The 22,731-nt window shown below is 37.9% G+C and overlaps 2 protein-coding genes across 4 annotated transcripts; one reads left to right on the top strand and one right to left on the bottom strand.

Moving 5' to 3' along the window:
• Positions 1-832: 832 nt before the first annotated feature.
• On the bottom strand, positions 833-10,515 carry LOC116267195 (uncharacterized). Of its 3 annotated transcripts, none has more exons than XR_007575180.1 (6): positions 10,264-10,515; positions 9,467-9,714; positions 8,197-8,421; positions 7,755-7,905; positions 6,661-7,266; positions 833-954 (listed from the first exon to the last, which is right to left on the bottom strand). XR_007575180.1 is itself a non-coding variant. In XM_031648801.2 (5 exons), exons 1-5 carry the CDS (start codon positions 10,460-10,462, stop codon positions 6,758-6,760), a joined length of 1,332 nt encoding a protein of 443 aa, XP_031504661.2. In that variant the 5' UTR covers positions 10,463-10,515; the 3' UTR covers positions 6,581-6,757. The 3 variants fall into 3 exon arrangements, 1 of the variants encoding a protein (XP_031504661.2); XR_007575181.1 differs by lacking the exon at positions 833-954 and adding an exon at positions 5,560-5,669; XM_031648801.2 differs by lacking the exon at positions 833-954 and having other exon boundaries at positions 6,581-7,266.
• Positions 10,516-21,489: 10,974 nt separating this feature from the next.
• Positions 21,490-22,361, top strand: LOC116267027 (extensin-like). Its single transcript, XM_031648575.2, has one exon. The coding sequence runs from the start codon at positions 21,536-21,538 to the stop codon at positions 22,148-22,150; it is 615 nt and encodes a 204-aa protein (XP_031504435.2). The 5' UTR covers positions 21,490-21,535; the 3' UTR covers positions 22,151-22,361.
• Positions 22,362-22,731: the final 370 nt, after the last annotated feature.

Below are 22,731 nucleotides of genomic sequence, written 5' to 3'. Positions count from 1 at the left end.
TCGAGTTGCGTGCAATAGCGTATGCACGCGACAAATATACACTCTTCAAAAACAGAGAGAGAAGGTTGAGGCATTTAAAAATTTTTTTATCACGAGGTATACTTCTTGGTCTTTTTACTTTCTTTATAATCTCTTTTTCATCTTTTTCAAAACCTTCTTTCTTCACTTTATCAAGGTTCTTGTGGTCATTGGAGACTCTTATTTAACAAAGATATTGTGGTCATTACACAACCCTATACATGCACAAGATATGCATATAACCAGCTTCGAGAGAACCAGCTTCAAGAGAACAGGATGTACATATAACCAGCTTCAAGTTTCGAGGATGCTTCGAGAGATTCAAGCTTCGAAGAGAACAGAGTGAGCTTTGGCTTTCGCTGAGCTTTGGCTTTTGAGCAAGAACAGAGCGAGCTTTGGCTTTCGCTGCTCGAGCAAGAAAATGCTCTCCCCTTCCACGGAATTGAATTATTGAACACTTTATAATGGCGCTAAAAGACTGAGTGGATTGGTGGGTTTCCTGCATTAAGCAGAGTTCAGTGTTGCCATGCATTATATCATCTAACGACTAAAATTTTAAAAATTAGCACTAAAAAATAATTAATAAAAACAATCAATAAATTAACATGCGACAGTAGTCGATGATGACTTAAGTAATGATTTATGACCTTTTTTTTATAACAATCTTTTAATTTTTGTGAAGAAACTGCAATGGGGCAGAACAGAGTAGAGCAGAACAAAGTAGAGAAAAAAGAAACACACAGAAAGAGGTGAGATGTATTCTTCACACGACAGTTGAGGGCTATGAACACCCTTTTATGGAGCATCGATACAAGAATAATGAATTATAATGAAAAACAGAAAAAATCAGAATATAAAACCAATTCTGTTAAAACGTAACCACTTAGCTGTCTTCGCATAAGGTGAGAACCTTCTAGACTCTTGATCCAAAACAGCCTGCTAATAAATTCAGAATTAGTGGCTAGGCTGAACTTAATTGCTGAGAGCCTCATAACTTAACACACCCCCTTCAAACTGGTGCATGGAGATTGCTCATGCCCAGTTTGCCTCTTAGAAACATGAATCTGTCCTTTGGGAGAGCCTTGGTAAATAAATCTGCCACTTGCAAGTTAGAAGGTATATATTTGGTTGCTACAGTTTTGTTTTTCACCAAGTCACAGACTAAGTGACAGTCCAACTCAACATGTTTGGTCCTTTCGTGATGCACAGGATTGGCTGCCATTTGTATGGCTGATTTATTGTCACACATTAGCGAGACTGGAGAAGATTGTGTAACTTTTAGGTCTGACAGAAGATTTTTTAACCACAGAACTTCACAACACACATTGGCTAGAGACCTGTATTCAGCTTCATGACCTTGAGATGGTGTGCTGTTTTTTGGTCTTCCATGAGACAAGACTTTGGCCCAGGAAGACACAATACCCAGTAATGGATCGACGAGTGTCTTTGCATGCTGCCCAATCAGCATCGCAATAAGCAATTATCTGATCATTGTCATTGCTTGAGAAAAGAAGACCTTGTCCAGGACTGTTCTTGAGGTAGCCTAAGACCTTGAGTACTGAGTTGAAATGAACTGTGGTGGGATTTTGCATATGACGACTGAGTGAGTGTACAGCAAACATGATGTCGGGCCTGGTAATGGTCAGGTAGATCAAACGCCCAACCAATCTTCTAAATGTTGAGCCATCTTTTAGGGGTTCTCCACAGCTTGCTGACAGGTTCTGTTTGAACTGCATTGGTATATCAGTTGGCTTAGCATTGATCAATCCAGCTTCATCTAAAATGTCGCATGTGTATTTTCTTTGTGAAAGGAAGATTCCCTGCTTGGAGCGAGACAGTTCCAATCCTAGGAAGTATTTAAGGGTACCCAAGTCTTTCATACGAAATTGTTGGTTTAAATAATTCTTGAAGTCATCAATTCTTCCTTGATCATTTCCTGCAATGATTAAGTCATCTACATATACCAGCACAGCTAAGAACACTGACCTTTGATGCAATGTGAACAGCGAATAATCACTTTTCGATTGCTTGAAGCCATATGTGGCAATGGCTGAAGAGAATTTGGCAAACCAGTTGCGGGGAGCTTGTTTGAGTCCATAGATGGACTTGTTCAGTTTGCAAATTCTATTTTCCTTTTTGCTGCCATACCCTGGCGGCAACATCATGTATATATCTTCTTCAAGATCTCCATTTAAAAAAGCGTTGTATACATCCATTTGATGAAGCAGCCAATTTCTCTTTGCAGCTACTGATAGCAGGCATCGTACAGTTGTCAATTTTGCTACAGGAGCGTATGTTTCATCGTAATCAATTCCTTCAATCTGTGCAAAGCCCTTTGCCACTAATCTGGCCTTGAATCGCTCTATTTCTCCATTTGATTTATATTTGATGCGATATATCCATTTGCAGGGAATCGGTTTGGCACCTTCTGGCAGTTGAGTGAGTGTCCAGGTATTGTTGCTCTCCAATGCTTTTAGTTCATCTCGCATAGCATCTGTCCACCTAGAGTCCTGTATTGCTTGACTGTAGGATGAAGGTTCGGTGTAGCGAGAGATATTTAAAAGGTAGGCAGTATGACAATCAGAGAAATTAGAGAAAGATAATGAGTTGGAGAGAGGATACCTTGTGCTGGACCGATTTCCAGATGAAGATTGGTTGAGTGACTTTAGGACAGTTGCATTGCAGTAAAAATCTCTCAAGAGTACTGATTGTCTGCGTAGCCTGGTGGAGCGTCTCAGTTCACAAGGTTGGGCAGTATTAGGATGAGTTAATGAGTTTGGTTCAGGTTCAGTTTCAGTTCCCACAGCTTGAGGGTTTTCGATGGAGTCGATATTATGATGGTTTTGGTTTTGTGATTGAGAATGTGATTCTGATGAAGGGAAAGTTGTGTCAAACTGAGGTGGTTGGGCCCTTGGGTTATTGGTGTCTAAACGACCATCAATTGTCTCCATGTGATCATCTGTAAGAGGCAGTGGAAGTGATACTTGTGGTTTTGCAACAAGTTTAAATGAGAATATATTTTCATAAAATATAACATCACGACTAGTGAAAACTCTTTTGGTTTGCAAATCACACACCTTGTAGGCTTTTTGTCCCTGAGGATAGCCCAAGAAAATGCATCGGATGGCTCTCGGATCAAACTTGGATTTGGGATAAATGTTAGTTGCATAGCAAAGACAACTAAAAGATCTGAGGTGTGAATATTCTGGTTTCTTTCCCATTAAGATTTCATATGGTGTTTTGTTCTGCAGTAACAGGGATGGTGTTCTATTTATTAAGTATACTGCTGTGAGAACACACTCATCCCAGAAGATTAGCGGAACACTTGATTGGAATTTTAGTGCTCGCGCAACATCAAGAATGTGTCAATGTTTCCTTTCGACAACACCGTTCTGTTGAGGGGTATAAACACATGAATGATGATGTTCAATCCCCTTTTCAAGTAAGAAAATTTTCAGATTTTCAGAAAAAAATTCAATGCCATTGTCTGATCTGATTTTCAGTATATTGGCGCTGAACTGATTTTTGCTCAAGTTTATAAAATTTTTCAGATGATAGGAAGTCTCACTTTTGTGTTTCATAAGGAAGACCCACACAGCACGGGAGAAATCATCAACCAAAGTCAGAAAGTATTTTGCACCAGAGTGTGATGCTTCAGTGTATGGACCCCAAATATCGCAATGGACAAGTTCAAAGATGGCTGTAGAAACAGTTTCACTTGAGTTAAAAGGTAATCTGGTCTGTTTTGCCAGTTTACAAGTGTCACAATGCTTGTTCAACTTCTCAATACCAGAGTCACATTTCAAGAAGGGATGGCCTTTGGATATTGACGGGTGTCCTAGCCTTATGTGCCACGTTTCTGGTGAGATGAACCTACTACTATGGAAGGCCATAGAGTTCAAGGAGTTGTTGAGGAAATTTGCAACATACAGTCCATTCCGCAAGTCACCCAGACCAGTCTTCATCATGGAGTTCTGGTCCTGCAAAAAACAACACTCACCAGAGAAGGTAATAAGGCAATCAAGCTGTTTGACAAGTTTGTTTACAGAAATTAGATTGAATTTGAAGTGAGGCAAGAAATAAACATTATCAAGTGTTAAACTGGGCGAAAGGACAGCCTGACCTATATGAGTTGCAAAGGTGATTTTATCATTAGGTAATCGAATAGGAAACAGAGTAGTCAAAGGAGTGACGTTGGACATCAGTTCTAACGAAGATGACGTGGTCGGTTGCACCACTATCAACGATCCAAGAATTGGTTTGATGAAGAGACATACCTGCAAAGTTTACTTGAGGTAGAAAATTGTCTTTCAGGAGTTGCCTAATTTTGAGACACTCATCCATAGGCAGTGATTGGGCAGGCTCTTTGGCAGCTTCAATGCCAATTTGAGATGAACCAGCAACATTGGATGCAGTACCATATCCACCGTTCTTTTCTGAATCAACAACAACGTTGTTCGCAGTCGCACCCTTGTCATCCCTCAGCTTTGTTCCTTTTGGGTTAGTGGGATAGCCCACTAATTTGAAGCAACGGTCTCTTGTGTGTCCAGAGATGTGACAGTATGTGCACAAGTATTGGTTCTTCCTGATCCCTTTGCTTCTCATTGATCTATTGTCTGAATTTGACAACAAGCTCACATGTTCGACAGGATTGAAGGAGTTTCTCGCTTCACGCTGCTTCTCCTCTTGGAGAACCAGTGAGTAAACTTTAGAGATTGATGGCAGAGGGTCGATTAAAATGATCTGACCACAGATTGTGTTGTAGGAGTCATTCAGACCCATGAGAAACTGAATGACTTTGTCTTCTTGCTGCTTGACAAATATTTTACTCAGAGCACCACATGAACAGTTAGGTAAAATATCATAAGAGTCCAGCTCGTCCCACAATGCTTTCAACTTGGTATAGTAGACAGCAACAGTCATAGATTCCTGATTCAGTCGACAGATGGCAGATTTGATTTAGTATTTTCTGGGAGCAGTGCTTTGGGTGAATCTTTCTTTGAGGTCGTTCCAGACTTCTACTGCCGTTGAGGCATATATAACACTGTGCATAAGATCAGGAGAAATGGAATTTAAGAGCCAGGAAAGTACCATGTGATTGCAGCGATTCCACAGACAATACTCAGGTGCCATGGTTTTCGGTTGAGGAAGACTGCCATCTACAAACGAGGTCTTGTTCTTGGCTGAGAGAGCCATGAGCATTGCACGGCTCCAAGTTGCATAGTTCTCACCCGTCAGAAGTTGAGAGACCAATACAGTCCCAGGGTTGTCCGAGTGATGCAGGAAAAAGGGGCTTGAGAAATCGACAGAATTGATTTCTGTTGCAGCCTCAGAAATTGGTTGGACAGGAGGCATTTGTGCGTTTGCCATGGATCAATTCTCTGATACCATGTGAAGAAACTGCAATGGGGCAGAACAGAGTAGAGCAGAACAAAGTAGAGAAAAAAGAAACGCACAGAAAGAGGTGAGATGTATTCTTCACACGACAGTTGAGGGCTATGAACACCCTTTTATGGAGCATCGATACAAGAATAATGAATTATAATGAAAAACAGAAAAAATCAGAATATAAAACCAATTCTGTTAAAACGTAACCACTTAGCTGTCTTCGCATAAGGTGAGAACCTTCTAGACTCTTGATCCAAAACAGCCTGCTAATAAATTCAGAATTAGTGGCTAGGCCGAACTTAATTGCTGAGAGCCTCATAACTTAACAATTTTAACCATATGGCAACGCCATACAACAACTTTGCTTTGCTCATCAGAAACAATGAAACAAACTTCCGGGAAGCACCTTTGATTTCTTCCTCGAGTTCAGGCATGGACGCCACTTAAATCGTTTATGCATAAGTTATATGAGGAATTGGAATCAACCAGGCCGATTTTTTTTTTTTTTTTCATATTTTGCAACATTAAAAACTGAAATTATGCATTTTACAACGGGAATTGATTAGCCACATTTTGTAACCATACAATACACAAGAAACCCAGCCGGCTCATTTTAATTTTTCATCAATTTATTTCCAAATATGTCTTGCATCCCCAGGTTTTCAAAGAGATGAATTAGCAACCTTTCTAGCCGAGTTCGTAGTTCATCCCCTTCTAGCAACCTTTCGTAGTTCATCCCCTTCTAGCAACCTTGCAGTTGGGCTCATTTCCAGGAACATCTCAATTGCAAGCTCTTAAAGAGCAATGATAAGAGCAGCAAGAAGACACCCAAGAGCGTCAAATATTTTGGGATGAACACGAATGCCAAGGCACCATGTTAAAACAGGTACAGATGAAGTCCAACAAGATGATAAACCCAATCAAATTTTTAACGCGACAACCTAAGAATATTTAACAACACTTGCAAATGTCCCACATTCATATAAATTCAGTTTTTTCCTTTCAGAAATCTGAACGATATCAAACACCACTTAACATACCAATATAATGGTTGAAAGCTCTGCCCACACCCCAAAATGGAACACACTAAGTTTTTAACTATGAGTCGTGCACAGAAACAACTATCCACCTGAGCATTAGCTTATATATTTACAAACAAAACTCCCTCCAAAGATAAAGAGCAACCAAAACTGCCTTCATGCTTGGGGCTATCTACAAACAAAATTCCCAAGATAAAAGAGTACTGATCATTACCTAGTCTAGTGTGGCCAAGCTTAGCAGTACCAACCCCATGGGACAGCTCTACACAAGGATAGAAACAAAAGGGTACACATTGCAGGAGCAAAGCTAGCTAGGCCCACGTTCCTTCGAAGAGGGGTTTGGGGGATGCAGTTTCTCCAAAGATGTTGATCAGGTCAAGAGAAGATGGCGCGCACCTTTCCTCACCTCTCAGCTCCAATCCCAGCTCCTCTTCAATGTGGTCTGACGCAGCGATCAGTAAGAACTCGCATCCCTCATAGTTCAAGAAGTCCGGCGGGTCGGCCGGGCCGAACCGCTTTGAACCAAGCTGTGCTTCCAATTGAGCAGGAAAGGTGGCCTTCCTCTTGTTCTGGATCCCAACATTGGGTGGTGCAGGCTTGGTTGGGTTCTTTATCTGTATGATAAACGAGGCTTCGTTTTCAATGTTGAGGGATTCTTGTGGCTCGTTTGGTTTGTCGGGTGTCGGGCACTCGAGCTTGTACACCAAGTGGGTATGGTTCCTCCGGCCTGATACATGCTTCAGAATGCGGTACACACCCTTTGCGAGTGCTCTAGCTGAAGGCTTAGTTCGGTGGCCCCTTGTAGAAGTCTCATATTTCTCTGCAAAATTGAAATGCCAAGTTTGAGAATCATATCGAATTGCAGAAGAATCAGATATCTATTTCACAGGCAAATCTGTTAATTATATGAAACAGATCGAACCAGTTCACTAGAATTACACTTCATATAGATGCATGGTGTAATTATGGCTATACAGTATTCATAAGACGAATGATGAACTAGGTGAAACACCACCAGAACCACACTTCCATTCCTCTTAATTATTAAATAAAGCTGCACAGAAGGGAGACTTGATGTTGTTTCAACAACCTACTGAACTCTGAACATTATTATGCTCGTTCGATCTCATCGAGTCATTCAGTTGAACTGAGTAAATTGGTGCTAAACAAGATATTGGTCGTGGGTTGGCTCACTTTGCACATTCGACAAATTAATGCAATCTTCAGTAAAGCCATAAAGCCAAAGCTCGGTGACGCCATGCTCCTGGCGTTAACATGATCAAGTAACAGCTAAAGAGAAATCTTTACCTCCTCTCAGAGCTTCTTTAATATCATCAACTTTGGTTGACACCAATTCCACGAAGCCCCAGTATGGTGTGCTTCTCTTGCCTGGATCAGGAAGGCTCTTTCTGCCCAACACCATGAACCTTAGCAAAGTTTCTCGCTCGATGTTCACCTCCTTCATCAAGTTCAAACATAGACCATCAGCAAACCGACACAATCCAAAAATATTCAGAATATAGCTCCACAAACAGAAAATATGAGGAAATTAAAGAGGACGGCTAGATCCTGAGAAGTTAGAACATGAAAAATATAGACGGTTACTTCTAAACAAAAGGATTATCACACAGGAAACAGAAACAGCAGTGAGCGCACTTAGTATGACATAGCACAGCAAGTCAATTTTTTGATAGCGATTTTGTCTGCACCAACATTGTGAAAATGGAATGATAACGAGAGCTACTTTTACCTCCTCACCACGACCTCCCTCTGCGCCGCCCTTGCCATCTTCATCACCCTTGTCATCCTGAGCTTTTCTCCCTACTTTTCCAGATTTGGACTCCTGCTTCTTTTCAACTGCTCGGTCACCGGACTCTGGCCGCAGCACAATGTACAGCCGCTGCACGTTGCCTGCACTGTGCGCTTCTTCTCGCCCAACCTTGGGCCTGTAGAAGAAGAAGATCTCTCCTCTTTCCTGCGAATTGAAATGCCCAGGACAAAGTCCCGTTACAAGTCAATGTGGAAATTACAAAATCAAAAGGACTTCCATAAACAACAAAGGAATATAATTTCTCCACATCACTTACAGTCTTACAGAGTCCTTCCTAACTTTACAAATTCCCATTTAGGAACCTTCTTCGCCAGACATTTCAGAAAAAGCAGTGCGTTTTACCAGGACATGCTCCGGACCTCCATAGCTAATATCATGTCACAGTATTGGCGCCATCCCCAACCTTTGTTTTCAAAAAAGAATATCGGTATCATCCTCATTCTATTTTGCAAGAGGAGCAAGTCTTATTTTGTTGAATGCACTTGTACACTGTACTCGAATCATCAACGTATCTTCCTGAGAGCCTTCTAAAACATTCTAGCAATATCTACTCAACAAGAATTGGTTTCAGTTGGATGGCGGATACTACTTATTGTTTTACTCCTAATGTATTTCTGAATGTTTTCTGCAAGTGAGAAAATGAGAAGCCGAACATAGAAACATTGCAGTGCATTGACTTCCTTTCTGCCTTGCTCTGTTTTTTGCTCTGTCTTCTCCGCTTCGTCCGTTTTCTCCTCGCCATTTTCCACATGCTTCAACAGCAGATAAACTTGCCACTCTTATATATTCCGCTTGACATGTTTGGTTGCAACATATCTTCACAGAAGATGCTATTCAGATGGAAATGGGATAACTGACACCTTGTTCTATTGAATGGACAGGTTCTAAAATATGCAGAAATCCTATCCTAATGCAAGAGAATCAGTTCATATTTCACTATTAGATGAACTACAGCTTTTACGTGGTTCCATTCTGCGATTTCAAACGCAAAATTTCGGACCACCCACCAACCCTTCGAACGTTCGTCCACTTCATGCAACTCCGGTGATAAATTTACGGAAGTTTCAGATGGAAGGGTGAAACTAAAAAACAACTAATCCAAATGTACGTTCGCAGAGAGGAGGCAAAGGAGAGAATGAGAAATGTAAAGAAAGAGAAGTGGGTAAGCGATCAAGGGAAGGGAGGAAACCTGGATTTCAATTTTCGGGTCGTCCCTTGTCTTGTGTTCCTCGCCTTCCCCCATCTCTTTTCGCTGGTTCTCGCCCCCCGTGGACGTCGTCGCCCTTCGCATCCCCAACCAGAGGAAGAAAGAAGTCGGAGGAAACGGCGTCGTGGTGGTGGAAGAGACCAGAAGGACGCGTGACCAGGAAACGGAACGCCACGCGTGGTACTTCCGCGCCACTTGCCACTTCCACATGCGATTCAATTGCAAAGTGGCTGTATCAAACGCGAACCGCCAAATTAAGCGGACAATATTGGAATTTCACTTATAAATCACTGTAGCACCACCTCACAAGAAGAGCACACGCAAACAAAATGATGAAGAACACAACCAGATGAATCACGAAAGTTGCAACTCTTGTATTCTCGCTTGCTGAATTTCTGCGAGACTGCATTAGGAACCAGATCTTTTCAAAGATTAGATTAACCATATGAACGTGATCAGTTTTGCAGATTAGGACCTAATTACAAAGTCACCGGAGATTTTTGAAATATCACAAACTATGAAGTTTTCTCCCCATTTTCGACAAGCCGATTGATGTCAGTGCCAAAATGTGTTAGATCCGGAGCGATTAAGACTTTCTTTAAGAAGCTTAAAATTTTGCATTTTTAATTATTGGTCGCACAGTTTCGTTGACGTTGCAGATGAATCCCGGAGATATGGTTGAAGCATTGATGGTACGACTGAATTTAAACCCCCCTCTCTCTCTTTCTCTGTCTTCTACTGTGAGAACAGTAGAGTTTGAAGGAGACGCAGAAAAGTACCTTGTACGGGGAAGTTGGTGGAAGGTCGGAGGCTCAGTGGCGACCAACAGCACGAAAAGGATTGCAGCTGCCGGTCGCCGTTGTTCCCTATTCTCCGGCCAGCGATGCTCGACAGGGTTGAGGAGCATGTAGCCAGATCGATGGTAAGCCGCATCATCGTCGATCCCGTCCTACAAATCATCAACTGGCTGCTCCACATTCTGGAGAGTGATCACGGCTGGCGCCTGCAACTCCAGAAGAGGAATGGGCATGGTCCGCGCTATGAGTTCGGTTTTTGCCAAGCCAGCCCAGTCCTCTCTCTCTCTCATATTTTTCCTTTTGTTTTTTTGTTTTTTTTTTCTATATCTTTTACGAACCATTCTTTTTATCCTAAAATATGCGTTTTAAGGACGCGAAAAACCGATCATATTTTAAATTGTTTCCGTTTCCTCTTCGTTAGAAATGTTTCTAAAAAGCCACAAATTTTAGCCCAATGACTGAAAAAGTCTTGGAGCATTATACAAATGAGCAACTAGTTAAGCGACTAACGTGTACATCAAGAAATTTTGTGAGACTCTGGTAGCAGTGGCAGTTGCGGACACAAGTCCGTATGTAACTAGCCACTGCGTATTAAAATTCACTAAAAGTAAGGTGAAAAAAATTCACTAAAAGGAGTGTGAAAAAATAGTTATGTAAAAGAAGAAGGAAAGAGGGAGACAAAAAAATTAATGGAGAGGGATTTCTGTACTACAATGTTCCTTTCATTTACCTACCTGATAGATGAATTACAAGATCAATTTAATTGATGCATGATTTATAAAGTTCCATGCATAAAGGGGACTCTTTTTCAACTGGTGGATACAACTTGTACTTGAATTTAAAGAAATAAATAATCAAAAAGTTGATTAGGACGCATTCATGGCCTATCGGTCTTCAAATATCTTCAGCTTAGGCATTTAAAGAACTTTGTGTATATAGTTTGCATTTTATCATCCATATTGCCAACTGAAGTACTTTTTTGGTCATTAACTATTTTATGTTGATACACTACAAAAAAAAATGGATTCACCGGTGCGTAAAAAAATTGGATGTTACCCACATCTGGCTTTAAATGTCGGTGAAGATTTAATTTCTACTGACATCCAGATCTAGATGTCAGTGCAAGTTCCCTTCACTGATGCTTGCCACGAGGATGTTGTTGAAGCTAAACTTTTACCGACGTCCCGTTCAAAAGCGTTGATAAACATGTCACTTTTATTGATGTCTCAAAAACGCATCTGTGCCATGCGGTTAGGATGTCATTTGAAGTTGAACTTTTACCGATGTTCAGCTCGAAAACGTCGCTAAACATGTCATTTTTACCATTGTTCCAACATCAGTAAATTTTTACCTGGTCATGCTTTAAAAGTATCCTTCACTGACACATGTAAAACATCGGTAAAAGTTGCCGCAAAACTTCCCTCACTAAACCTCTGCTTGAGCCATTCTTCTCCTTTCTTCATCTTCCATATTTTTCTTTTTGCTCCTTCTTTCCACTAGTGTTTACTAAAGTTTTTGGGAAATTGCAGGTGTTCTTAAACAATTTTTTATGTCTAAATGATAAAAAGGTAGGTTGGTTGAGCTTAATGTTAAGTTTTTTTTTTATTTGTAAATGATTTTAGGTTATGATATTGTTTTAGGGTAATGATTTTAGGTTTTTGCATCTTTAAGTCAAGTTTTGTGTTTCTGCATTCCTGCCTAGTTCATGTCTTCTCTATCTTCTTGTTGTTTCTTGTCGTTTATTATATTTGGTTAATGTCTTCTCTATCTTCTTGTTGTTTCATATTGTTTATTTTGTTTGGTTCATGTCTTCTCTATCTTCTTGTTGTTTCTATTTTATGGTTTTTTTTTTTCAGTTTCACTGCAGCTATATATGTTTGATATAAATGTAACATGAATATGGGTCAATAAAAAGAAATTAACAAATCTTCACTGACATCCATAAATATATTACCGACGTCCACTGTATGTTGATAAAAAGGTTTATAGATGCCAAAAATGTGTTGGTAAAAGTTTTACTGACACATGCCATGTGTCGATGGATATTTTATTATTGACGACCACAAAGGTCCATAATAATTTTATTTGCCTAAGCACATGATGCGTCGGCGCAGAATTCTACACCGACATGTGTGCTTGAATATCAGTGATAGTTTTCACCAACTTTATTTTCAACGTCGATTGCCTCAAACGTCGGTAAAACGTTTACCGATGCATAGCCATCTTTTACCAACGTTTTTTAGCCATCGCTAAATCATCAGTTTTTTTCTAGTATTGTTTAACATACATCAAATTAAATTGATAAATAATAACTTGTTGTTCCTCAGTAGTGGTCCTAGTCTATCTAAGAAAATAGAATTAAAATCTAAACTTTTTGACACAAGAACTAATTCTCTTTATTGTTACAAGTACAAAAATAAAATCATCCAATGACCTATTACAAGTTTAAATGAATAAAATTACTAAATACAACTCATAATTAAAAGCCTAATGCTCTAAGAACACAATGAAATGAAAATATTCTGTCTAAGGTCAGATTATAAGAGACAATTTCTAAAGTTAACTAGTAATGGTCGCCCTTCCATTCATTTAAGTGGTGTTTCTAAGTGCTTCTAAGAAGGTTGTCGGCCACGCTTAATAAGTATGCACAATGAACAATTTTGAAATTATGTGACTTTGAAAACTCAAGTTAAAATAATATATTACATAACACATAAGAACATCGCTGTTGCTAATATTTTTTATACTTTTAGGGGCTGATTAGCAATTGCAACACTATGTGAGTGCTTTAACTCAGTCTTCTATCAATATGCCCCAATCTTAAGGGCAGATTCTTAGAGTATTCACATGGTAATTAATCCAGTTACCAACACCAGCTATATATATATATATATATATATATATATATATATATATATATATATATATATATATATGCTATCGAGTCACCCAACCATCTAACCAAGACCATCCATCTTAAGGAAATGGATGGGTTGAAAGGAAAGCAAGAAGAAAAATGTGTGAACTAATACTAGATGATAAAAATAGTCATCACCTTGAAGTAAATTACTATTGGGGAATATGTCCCCTGCCTTTATTAAAACAGAAAATGGTGTATACAGCAAATGAAAGATTTGAGATAAATTAGAAGAGCTTCGCAAAAATGTGATGGCAACTAAAGAGCTGACTCCGCCCTTTACATACGTACAAGCCACCAAAAACCCATACCCAAAAAAGCAAAAATCAAGTCACCCATTAGCAAAATTTACGGAAACATCATCAATTACGTTCAAGTAGTCACTCACAAATGAGCCAAGCTGAGAGGCAGGGAGACCTCTGTCAATAGTAATTCTCTCTAATGGCCATTTTATCCCATTGCACCACTCAAGTCATAGCCTACAACCTTCAATGATCTGCTTAGATCTTCTAACAAATTGAACATACAAGGAGGTTACAAGCACCATGTCTCCATAACATTTATGAAACCTAAGTATGTGAGCTAAGACAGCCAACTCAGCCTAAAAAATCTTCACTCTTGCTGGAATCAGAACAGCCATGCCAAGGGTATCATCACCAAAGTAATTCATACCTGCCATCTTCCATGTCCTGGTCTCTTTAACGTTAACAATGTTGATATAAATTCTCCTCATACCGTCCCTTCTCTGACTTTCACTATACAATTCAGTGGCTACCCAAATTTGAAGGTTAGCAACATCATTTAGGGGCCCAATTAATGCCGCAAAATGAATAGTTGGCAAAACCATGACTCGAACTCGGATCGGCAGATGACCAAGTCTTTGGTTAGGTCATGAATTTTTTTAATATATTTTTACTGCATATTGATGACATTGAACATATTTACTACATATCAAACCTCAACAATCAACTACATAATGCATATATAATTATAAATTTCAGCTATAAGCAACAAATATCTTTTCACAACTTATGTATAAATTTAAAGTTGTCACATTGTCTCATTGTCACATTAATGACAAACAAACAAAAAGGAAAAAAATGTAACAAAAATGAATTTACCATTTCATATGTTTGTGCGCCATATCATGTTCATTTAACTGATTAGCTTACAAAAACAATTACTCAAATGGTAATATGCAAAAAACATCATTCCACTCAAAAAGAATATACGACATTTGTCTTTATATAATTTATGGACACTTGACATCTATACATATCCATATTTTCTAATATGAACAAAAAAACACATCAGCGATTTTGAAAAAAGCAAAACAATTAACTGTTGAATCTATCATGATCCCATAAATGTATAGTCAGTACATTTGTATATATGTGTACTAAAAAATTAGAGATTTTCCCATCATCATCAGCCACTTCGTTGCTATCAGCATCATCATAACTATCATCATCCAACAAAAACAAATCCACATAGTTGGAGTCATCTTTCTCATTCTCTTCATTTGCTTGTTTTGAACTTGCCCCTTCATCTTCGATTTTTACATTGCACCTTAGCAAATTAATTTATGTATCTTCTTGTTCACCTTACATTTAAAAATAAAAATAAAAAATAAAACAAATGATAAATATCCAAAGGTAAACTACAAAACTAAATTCATCAAACTTCAGTAGGATACAAACTTCATCTTTAACACCATTTTTTTGGTTTTTCTATCCAATCATCAATGAGATTATTCTCAATAAAAATATTATCCAATGAGATAGGACTGAGATTTTGTATACTCAAAAGTTGTTTATACTTTAGTCTTAAGTTATAATGTACATATACCAAGTTATTCAACCTTTTCTGTTGTGGTCTATTGCACCTTTTCGTATGAATTTGCTCAAATGTGCTTCAATTATGAACACAACCACTTGAAGAACATGTTTGACTAAGAATTCGTACTGCAATTTTTTGTAGTTCTGGTGCACAAGATCCATGTTCTTTCCACCATATTGCTATAGGACAAATTAAGATATTGTATACATCATGAATTGTATACTTTGAAAAAAAAATTTAAACAACAAAAAGCGACTTCTAAAAGTTATAAAAGGGCACCTGGTATTTCCTTTTGTCTAGTCTTTATCGCCAAATGAGTATGAAATCTGATTTAGCATGTGTGAAATCCTTAATCTATAACAAGAATATTAAAAATTAAGATAAAATAAACAATAACACATTTACATAATATACAAATGAGTTTCAAGGTTGAACTTTGCCTATTAGTATGTAAAAATAAAAAACAAACTTGTAATGTCTCATCCTCTACCTTTTGAGTGTCTGACTCTAAGTGCATGATGCATTCTTTTAGTCTACACCTAACATCAGGATGCTACAAATAAATAGAAGGAAAAGCAAAATTCATGTGAATTATTAAATATTATGACAACATAAACACAACATAAGACTATAATTTACTGTTGAAAAATTAGAAGAATATTTAAATGCTGGATTTAAAAAGTATTCCATAGAATGAAGAGAGTGGTGTAGTTGGCCTTCCCTTCTTTTATCAACTATGTCATAATAAAATTTATATTTCATCTCGTCACCACCTTAAATTTCTTTTATTTTCATTTTAGCCGATCCATTGCTTCATATATATAACCCATTGTGGGTTGATTATCAACCATTCTTAACACTTGAAGCAAAGACTATATTGTCTTCACTAAGACAACTACTGCTTTTATGAAAGAATGGATTCCAGATGATATTCTCAACTTCTTTCCCTTCTTCCAACTTATAGAATTTTGAAGTAGTTCACTTATCAGATACAAACATTTTTCTCAAGCCATTTTTGTCTTCCAACAAACTTTGAAGCAAAATAAAGTTAGTTGCAAACCTTGTCTCCACTAGCCTCAATATCTCTTTATTGTTGGTGACACTATTTTTCATCATATGCAACAATAATGTATGGTTGTATATAAACTTTGTTATTGTTGTTTCTTTAGATATACAATTCATTAATTCATCATCTTCCCAATATCTTCAATAATCAGATCTAAACAATGAACAATTCATGACATCCAAAATAAGTCATATTTTTTTTTTCTAATAATCTTTCTACGACAACAAAATTGGTAGCATTATTAGTGACAACCTAAAATGATGGTAAACAGTAAACTTTATGAGTTTATACATAAACAGTAAACTTTATGAGTTTATACATCCAAAATTAAATTGTTATAGTTATAAGAGAAAAAATTAATGGTAAGTAATAGTTATGTGTACCACATTCTCCTTGCCAACTTTTACTACAACTTGTTTCATCATCATAAATATAATTCTTGCATCTTTGACAATATTAGAAGCATCAATTGACCTTAAAAAGTATACCCCTCTTGGATAGTAAACCTAAAAATTGATCAATATTTGACTTTTATTGTTCTTCTAGCCATCAGCCGTTATAGTACAACTGGTTGAGCTCCATGATTCTTTTAGATATATCGATGTTTTAATATTCTTCATTTCATTATCTAACAATTTTCCAACAAGCTCTTTCCTTGTAAGGGGTTTCACATTAGGCCCAAATTCACCTATTAACTTGTATCATTTCATTGTAAATAAGGTGAACTAATTGTATTAAATGAAATTGCGGCATGATAAAAAACCTTGAAAATATCTGCACACATTCTTTGTTGTGTTTGCTTGTCAATTTTTTCTTCTAAATTCAGTTGTCTCAAGTTTGTAAATTTAGGCTGCATATTGACAGCAAAATTATACATACCTCCTCTTGTCAACTTCGATAGCCTTATTTTGGCATGTTCATAATCTTCATTGAAACTTAAATCACATGTTGTCATTTCTTCTCAGTTTTTAAAGTGCTAAGCCCCATGATATAATGAATGATTTCTATTTTAATGTTTAGTTCAACGTTGCTGCAAAGTTCAACTTCACCTTTTATATGTGCAAGATGATGCTTCATCTTGTTAACACCGCTAGACATTTTCTTCTTACAATATCTATGCGTAACACTTTTTCTTTTATTGTCAATAAGTATGCAATGATCCCAACCAGGATCCTTGTTTTTGACAACGAGTTTGAAGTATCATTCATGTCTATCATAATTATTAAATTAAAATGCTAACACACAAAGCATAGTCATTAAGATTACGTGATTAACAACTAAAAGTCTAAATCATGAAACTAAAATGATCACTAAAATGATAATTGATAACATATATATAAGTATTTAAGAAAGAAAATGTATAATATTTAATAACATGTTTACTTTATACGACAATACATGTTCATGTCCACCCAAGTTAATTGAAAACAGCTACAAAAAGGGGACCATTAATTTTCATAACCAGTACATAACAATAAACAAAAAAGTAGACATATGTTTTTAATGAACTAGTATGTTATATTGTAGCAAGAAACATATCTATGTAGACTTGTGAAATATAAAATGCTAAAATTTTTGTTAGTTTTGTAGGAATACATAAAAAATTAACTACAAAGATTTCTGAACCATTTAGGAATGGTTGTTTAAATTAATTTGCCTATAAATGGCTATTGTAACATTCATGATATATTTACATGATCCATAATAAGCTTAAACATAAATGCAAGTATATATATGATGTTATATTGACAAAAAGTTGTTTCAAAACTTATATCTTCCTTTAGGATTGAGCTAATTTATTTACAAAACCGCAGTCAAAGACTTGCATTTTGATACATGTAAAGTTTACTGGAGCACTTGGTTTGCACTCTCATCTAATCCAGTTTTGTGGAAACTCATGGTTTTCTTCTTTTGAATAACACACTAAAACCCAAGTTTTATGAATGACCTAGGGGTGGTTAGGTTCGTCACCCCCTCTTACCAAACATAGTTTTTTCAAAACGGGCTTTTCTTCAAATCGAGTTTTGATGGCAGTCAAACTTTCCGAGAACATGCTTGGTTTCCAAAACTTAGTTTTGGAGTGCCTTCCTAAGACTCCGTATAAGCTTGTGTAAGATACTATTTATTTAATGTTATCTAAATTTTCTTGCATACCTTATTGCCTATCTATATGAGTATATATCCAACCAAGTTAAATTAATAAATTCATGTGAGTGCATGGCCTCAATTGCAACTTGTGACAAGGCTATGAATACAATTTTAAGAACTCAATAGAAAATGATAGATTTTGACATATTAGAATACTCAATTGATAAAGGAGTATTATGGGTTAGAATTATTTAAATAAATATGATTTTAAATGTTGCCTTGCTATGATTGGTATGTAAACTTCCTATCATACTCCTTAAGAATGACATGATATTTTCAAGTGAACCAGGCAAACTAGATTCAAAAATTCAAATTGACATTATAGAATAAGTATCTTCAAACACATATTCATACTCTGGGAGAAATGTTAAACTCTTAGTTATTTGTAAAGCAACAACATTAGTTTTGGACTTATATTGTACTCTCAAGAGATACAAGAAAGTTTTTTCATAATCCATATATAAGTCATATCATGTATGTCAAGCTTTATATATTTGAATTAACCAATATTGGTAAATGAATCATGATTAGTTTTGCTTCTTCAGTGTGCAAGTGCTTAGAGAATATACAATTATCTTCCTGTTTCTAGCACCTTTAAGACTTTCCTTACTAAATTTTGAAAGATAAGTCGGCTTTTGCAACTTTAGTGTGTCCTCCAAGACAATAATTGATTTTGTTGGATATAACATGCCTATTAAACCAACTGTTTTTATTCAAAATGTAATAAAGCGAACAATTTTTATTCAAGGGGCATGAACAGAACATTAAATTCATTTCTCACTTCATAGTTTCTCATTTTCCTACAGCCAGGTTGAGTTGTTGTGCGAAAATATTTCAAATTTGTGAACTCGAAACTTAGAATGAACATTATAGTTTGGTATACTTAGCATGAAATATGTCGAAGGGCTATTTGCCGAAACTTGTAAAACAAATTTGACCAAGGGCACATTAGGCACTTGAATTTGAGGTGTACAACACTACTTTATTGTTGACGACTGTTTAGTTACACTAAGTATTGATGCATTGTAGATTATTTTCTCTTTGTGCTCTAAGTTTTGCCGGATGCAAGATATAGCCGAATAGCTAAAAATTTAAAACTTTTTACTAAAAACATATGCCAAAGGAGCATTAGTAGCTAGAGAGCTATATATAGAGTGGCCATCCGCTTGGCCCAACCACAGCTGGCTGCCAGCTTGGGAGATGATAGAGCCTGATAAGGCCCCCACTTAGGCAATGAGCCCATGGAAAACAAGCCATTTTCAAGGTTAACTGGATCAAAGAGACCACACCACACCACAACATGGGTCAACTCACTAGGTGCCCTACCTTGTCTTACTAATAAGCTTGGGACCAAAGAGCATCTCAAACCAACTTAAGAAGGGTAAAAAAGGATTGTGAAAAATTGAAAAAATCTAAAATTCTCATTACTTTACAAAAAATTTCACAAATACTCCATCCCCTTCTTTCACAAAATCTCATCTCCGATACAATTTGGCAACGGGAACAAATGTTCATGGAGCACACGCATGTCCTTAGAACATGTGTTTCAACTATCAGAACCATATCAAAATATGTGGTCACATGTGGCCTAACCTTACACAATAGTAAAAGTGGAAAAAAATTAATTTTTTTAAATGACAATTATAACCTTAAAATAGGAAAAAACAAAAAGTAAAAGGGGACATTCCCCCATTTGAAGAACATCGGTTCAACTTCACACTGTGCCAAGACAGCCAAGTGGATTAGTTTTTCCTCTGTAAGCGATCAACATGGCAGCATCTGACATTGATACCAAGACACTGGAGGGTTGCACTTGAATTATGGAAACACACAAACCCTCTACATATGAGATACATCCATGTCATGTCCTTGGACACGAGAAGGGGTGGAGATAGATTTTTTTTTATGGAGTCGAATTATATTTTTATAAAATTTCATATAGCCAAACTGTATTTTCAAAAGCTCTTAAAGAGGTAAAAGAATTTTTTATAAATTATAATGGGTAACTTTTCTAACCAAAATTAGAAGATTTGGGGGCGGGGGAGGGTGGTGGGGGGTGGAGTGGTCAAACTATATTTCGAAATTGATCTCATGTAACTCCTAAAATGCTCGCCGAAATAAATTATTGGACATTGATTTGTTTAATTTTTCATCAACATACCTAGTCAATCTAATAATATCCATGCAATGAAAACAAAAAAAGGTCATAGAAATGAGACAAATACTCCAAACAAGTGGCTCCACTTGCATCAACCCAAGGAACCACAAAAAAAAAAAAAAATCTTTAATGCATCACCTAATATGAAACCATGTTCTTAATTTCCTAATCTAATCCCTGGGCTTAATCCTAGCTAGGATGGATGTAGTAGACTCTAATTAGCCTAGAACGGAATATGTGCATCTGTATCCATTTAAATCCTGAATTTTCAGGGTGCCAAATTTACATTGTTCACCAATCCTAGCCACATTAAGATTGGCCTTGGGCTACAGTTTCTCAATGCCAATTCAATCGAAGATTGCAACTCATTTAGGCTTAAGTCACATTGCACCGTGTTGATCACTATCCAGCAAAACATATCAAGAACTTAATTATTCTTGGTGACTTCATATCCTGGGATCTAAGGTCTCAAATCATCTTTCATCGCGAGGCCCAGGAAGACAAACGCCCTCATAAAGTAAAAAGGACGTAGACTTTGGGTTCTGAAATTCTCACTCTCGTCCCCCTTTTCTTGGATGCGTTAAGCCAAAGAAATGCAGCTGGCCTGTATTACAAGCTCGTGCCACCATTCACTAACATTTGCATTTGGCTGGCTTTAACTTTCGGGCAAAAATATCAACTCGGGCCTCGAATCTTCGCGGCCCCATCACGTACACGGCGACGCCCGGCCGGCCGATAGAAAACATTTGAGGGCCAAGTTGTAGGGCCTAGTAATCGGGAAACAAACAGCATCGGGATAGAAAAGGCCCTCACCAAACATGATCGCATATGTGAACAAGAACAACTCAGTATCAGAAAAACCAATAATGATGGCCTAACTTTTTGATGAATGGATCCAAAATAGAGGCCAATTGGGTGCCAGTAGATAAGATCTCAGTTGTTTGCTTCTGAATTACACCTAAGAACGATGAATCGAGGAAGCTACTCAGGCAAATTCTAACATTTTTGGTTTTTTTCGTTTTTTACGTTCGTACAACAATCTTTACTCCAAAATATGAATGCATATAAATATGTGAATTTTGCGAATGGCACATCACCGAAAGATTTTGATCGTTCCTGCAGAGCCATGGCCGCCGGCGTGCAGGAAATATGCTTGGCCATGGTGCTTGCCGTTTTAGCAATGGGGGCAAATGGGAGAAGACTGTTGATAGGTATTGAACTCCCCCCCATTCGGCTTCCTCCTCTGCCGCCCATTCTGCCTCCCGTCCCAGAGCCACCATCTCCTGGTTATGAACCTCCACCACCACCTCCTCCGCCGCCAGAGTACAGTCCTCCACCACCCGTCTATAGCCCACCTCCGCCACCACCTGTTAAGAAGTCTCCACCACCACCGCCGCCGTCACCAGTCTACAGCCCACCACCTCCCGTGTATAGCCCACCTCCTCCACCACCAGTGCAGAAGTCTCCACCACAACCACCTCCGCCGTCACCAATTTACAGCCCACCACCTCCACCACCTGTGCAGAAGTCTCCACCACCACCACCACCGCCGTCACCAATCTACAGCCCACCACCTCCCGTATATAGCCCACCTCCGCCACCACCAGTGCAGAAGTCTCCTCCACCACCGCCGCCAGTTTACAGTCCACCCCCACCACCAACTTACAAGTCGCCGTCTCCACCACCACCTATGCGAGTCTTCGTTTGGCCATCGCCACCGCCACCGCCACCGGCAAAGTGACAAAGTCCGAAGTTGTTGATGAAAGAATAAAAATTATATCTGCCGGTGCTCTCTCTCTCCCCCTTCCCCTAAAATACCTCCATGATTGTGCTTCAGCTTTCTTGGTCGATTTGATGTAATAAAAAGCTATGTGAACACTAAATGCGAGTATATCTAATGAAAATCAACGGAAAAGAACTTGAAACTGAGGTTCTTTTCCATTTCCTTTGTACTTCACCTTTCTCGGTCGATTTGATGTAATAAAAAGTAATATGAACAATAAATGCAAGTAGATCTTTAAGAAGATAAACGGAAACAGCTTGAAAGTGAGATCCTTTCCCGTTTCCTTCTATCTACTGCGTCGACGATTTGCATACAGGGAAAAATTAATCTTGAGATGTGTATAGTAAAATAACAGCTGGAAGGGTGGGACATTGCCCGACAAGATACAGACTCTTTGAAGTCAATAAGGGCCCCGCTTGTTTCAATATATATGAAATGAGTTGGGTCTGACCGGAAGTCTAACACTTCTTTGGGGCTAGCGAAGCCGAAGCCACCCGCTTCTCACACCTTCGATCCCTCCACTTTCTTTGGGTCCAAGG

Source organism: Nymphaea colorata, chromosome 13 (genome assembly GCF_008831285.2).
Source record: "Nymphaea colorata isolate Beijing-Zhang1983 chromosome 13, ASM883128v2, whole genome shotgun sequence".
In the NCBI taxonomy this organism is placed as follows: domain Eukaryota; kingdom Viridiplantae; phylum Streptophyta; class Magnoliopsida; order Nymphaeales; family Nymphaeaceae; genus Nymphaea; species Nymphaea colorata.
The sequence above is the reverse complement of the archived record's forward strand: the minus strand, read 5'-3'. Positions and strand labels throughout refer to the sequence as shown.

Bases quoted from the DNA above. Each gene is read 5' to 3' on its own strand.
- LOC116267195 (XM_031648801.2), bottom strand. From the start codon at position 10,462: ATGTGGAGCAGCCAGTTGATGATTTGTAGGACGGGATCGACGATGATG. The intron at 8,422-9,466 runs GTTTCCTCCCTT...TTCAATTCGCAG, and splicing joins ACCCGAAAATTGAAATCCAG to GAAAGAGGAGAGATCTTCTT. The intron at 7,267-7,754 runs GTAAAGATTTCT...TCAATTTTGCAG, and splicing joins TAAAGAAGCTCTGAGAGGAG to AGAAATATGAGACTTCTACA.
- LOC116267027 (XM_031648575.2), top strand. From the start codon at position 21,536: ATGGCCGCCGGCGTGCAGGAAATATGCTTGGCCATGGTGCTTGCCGTT.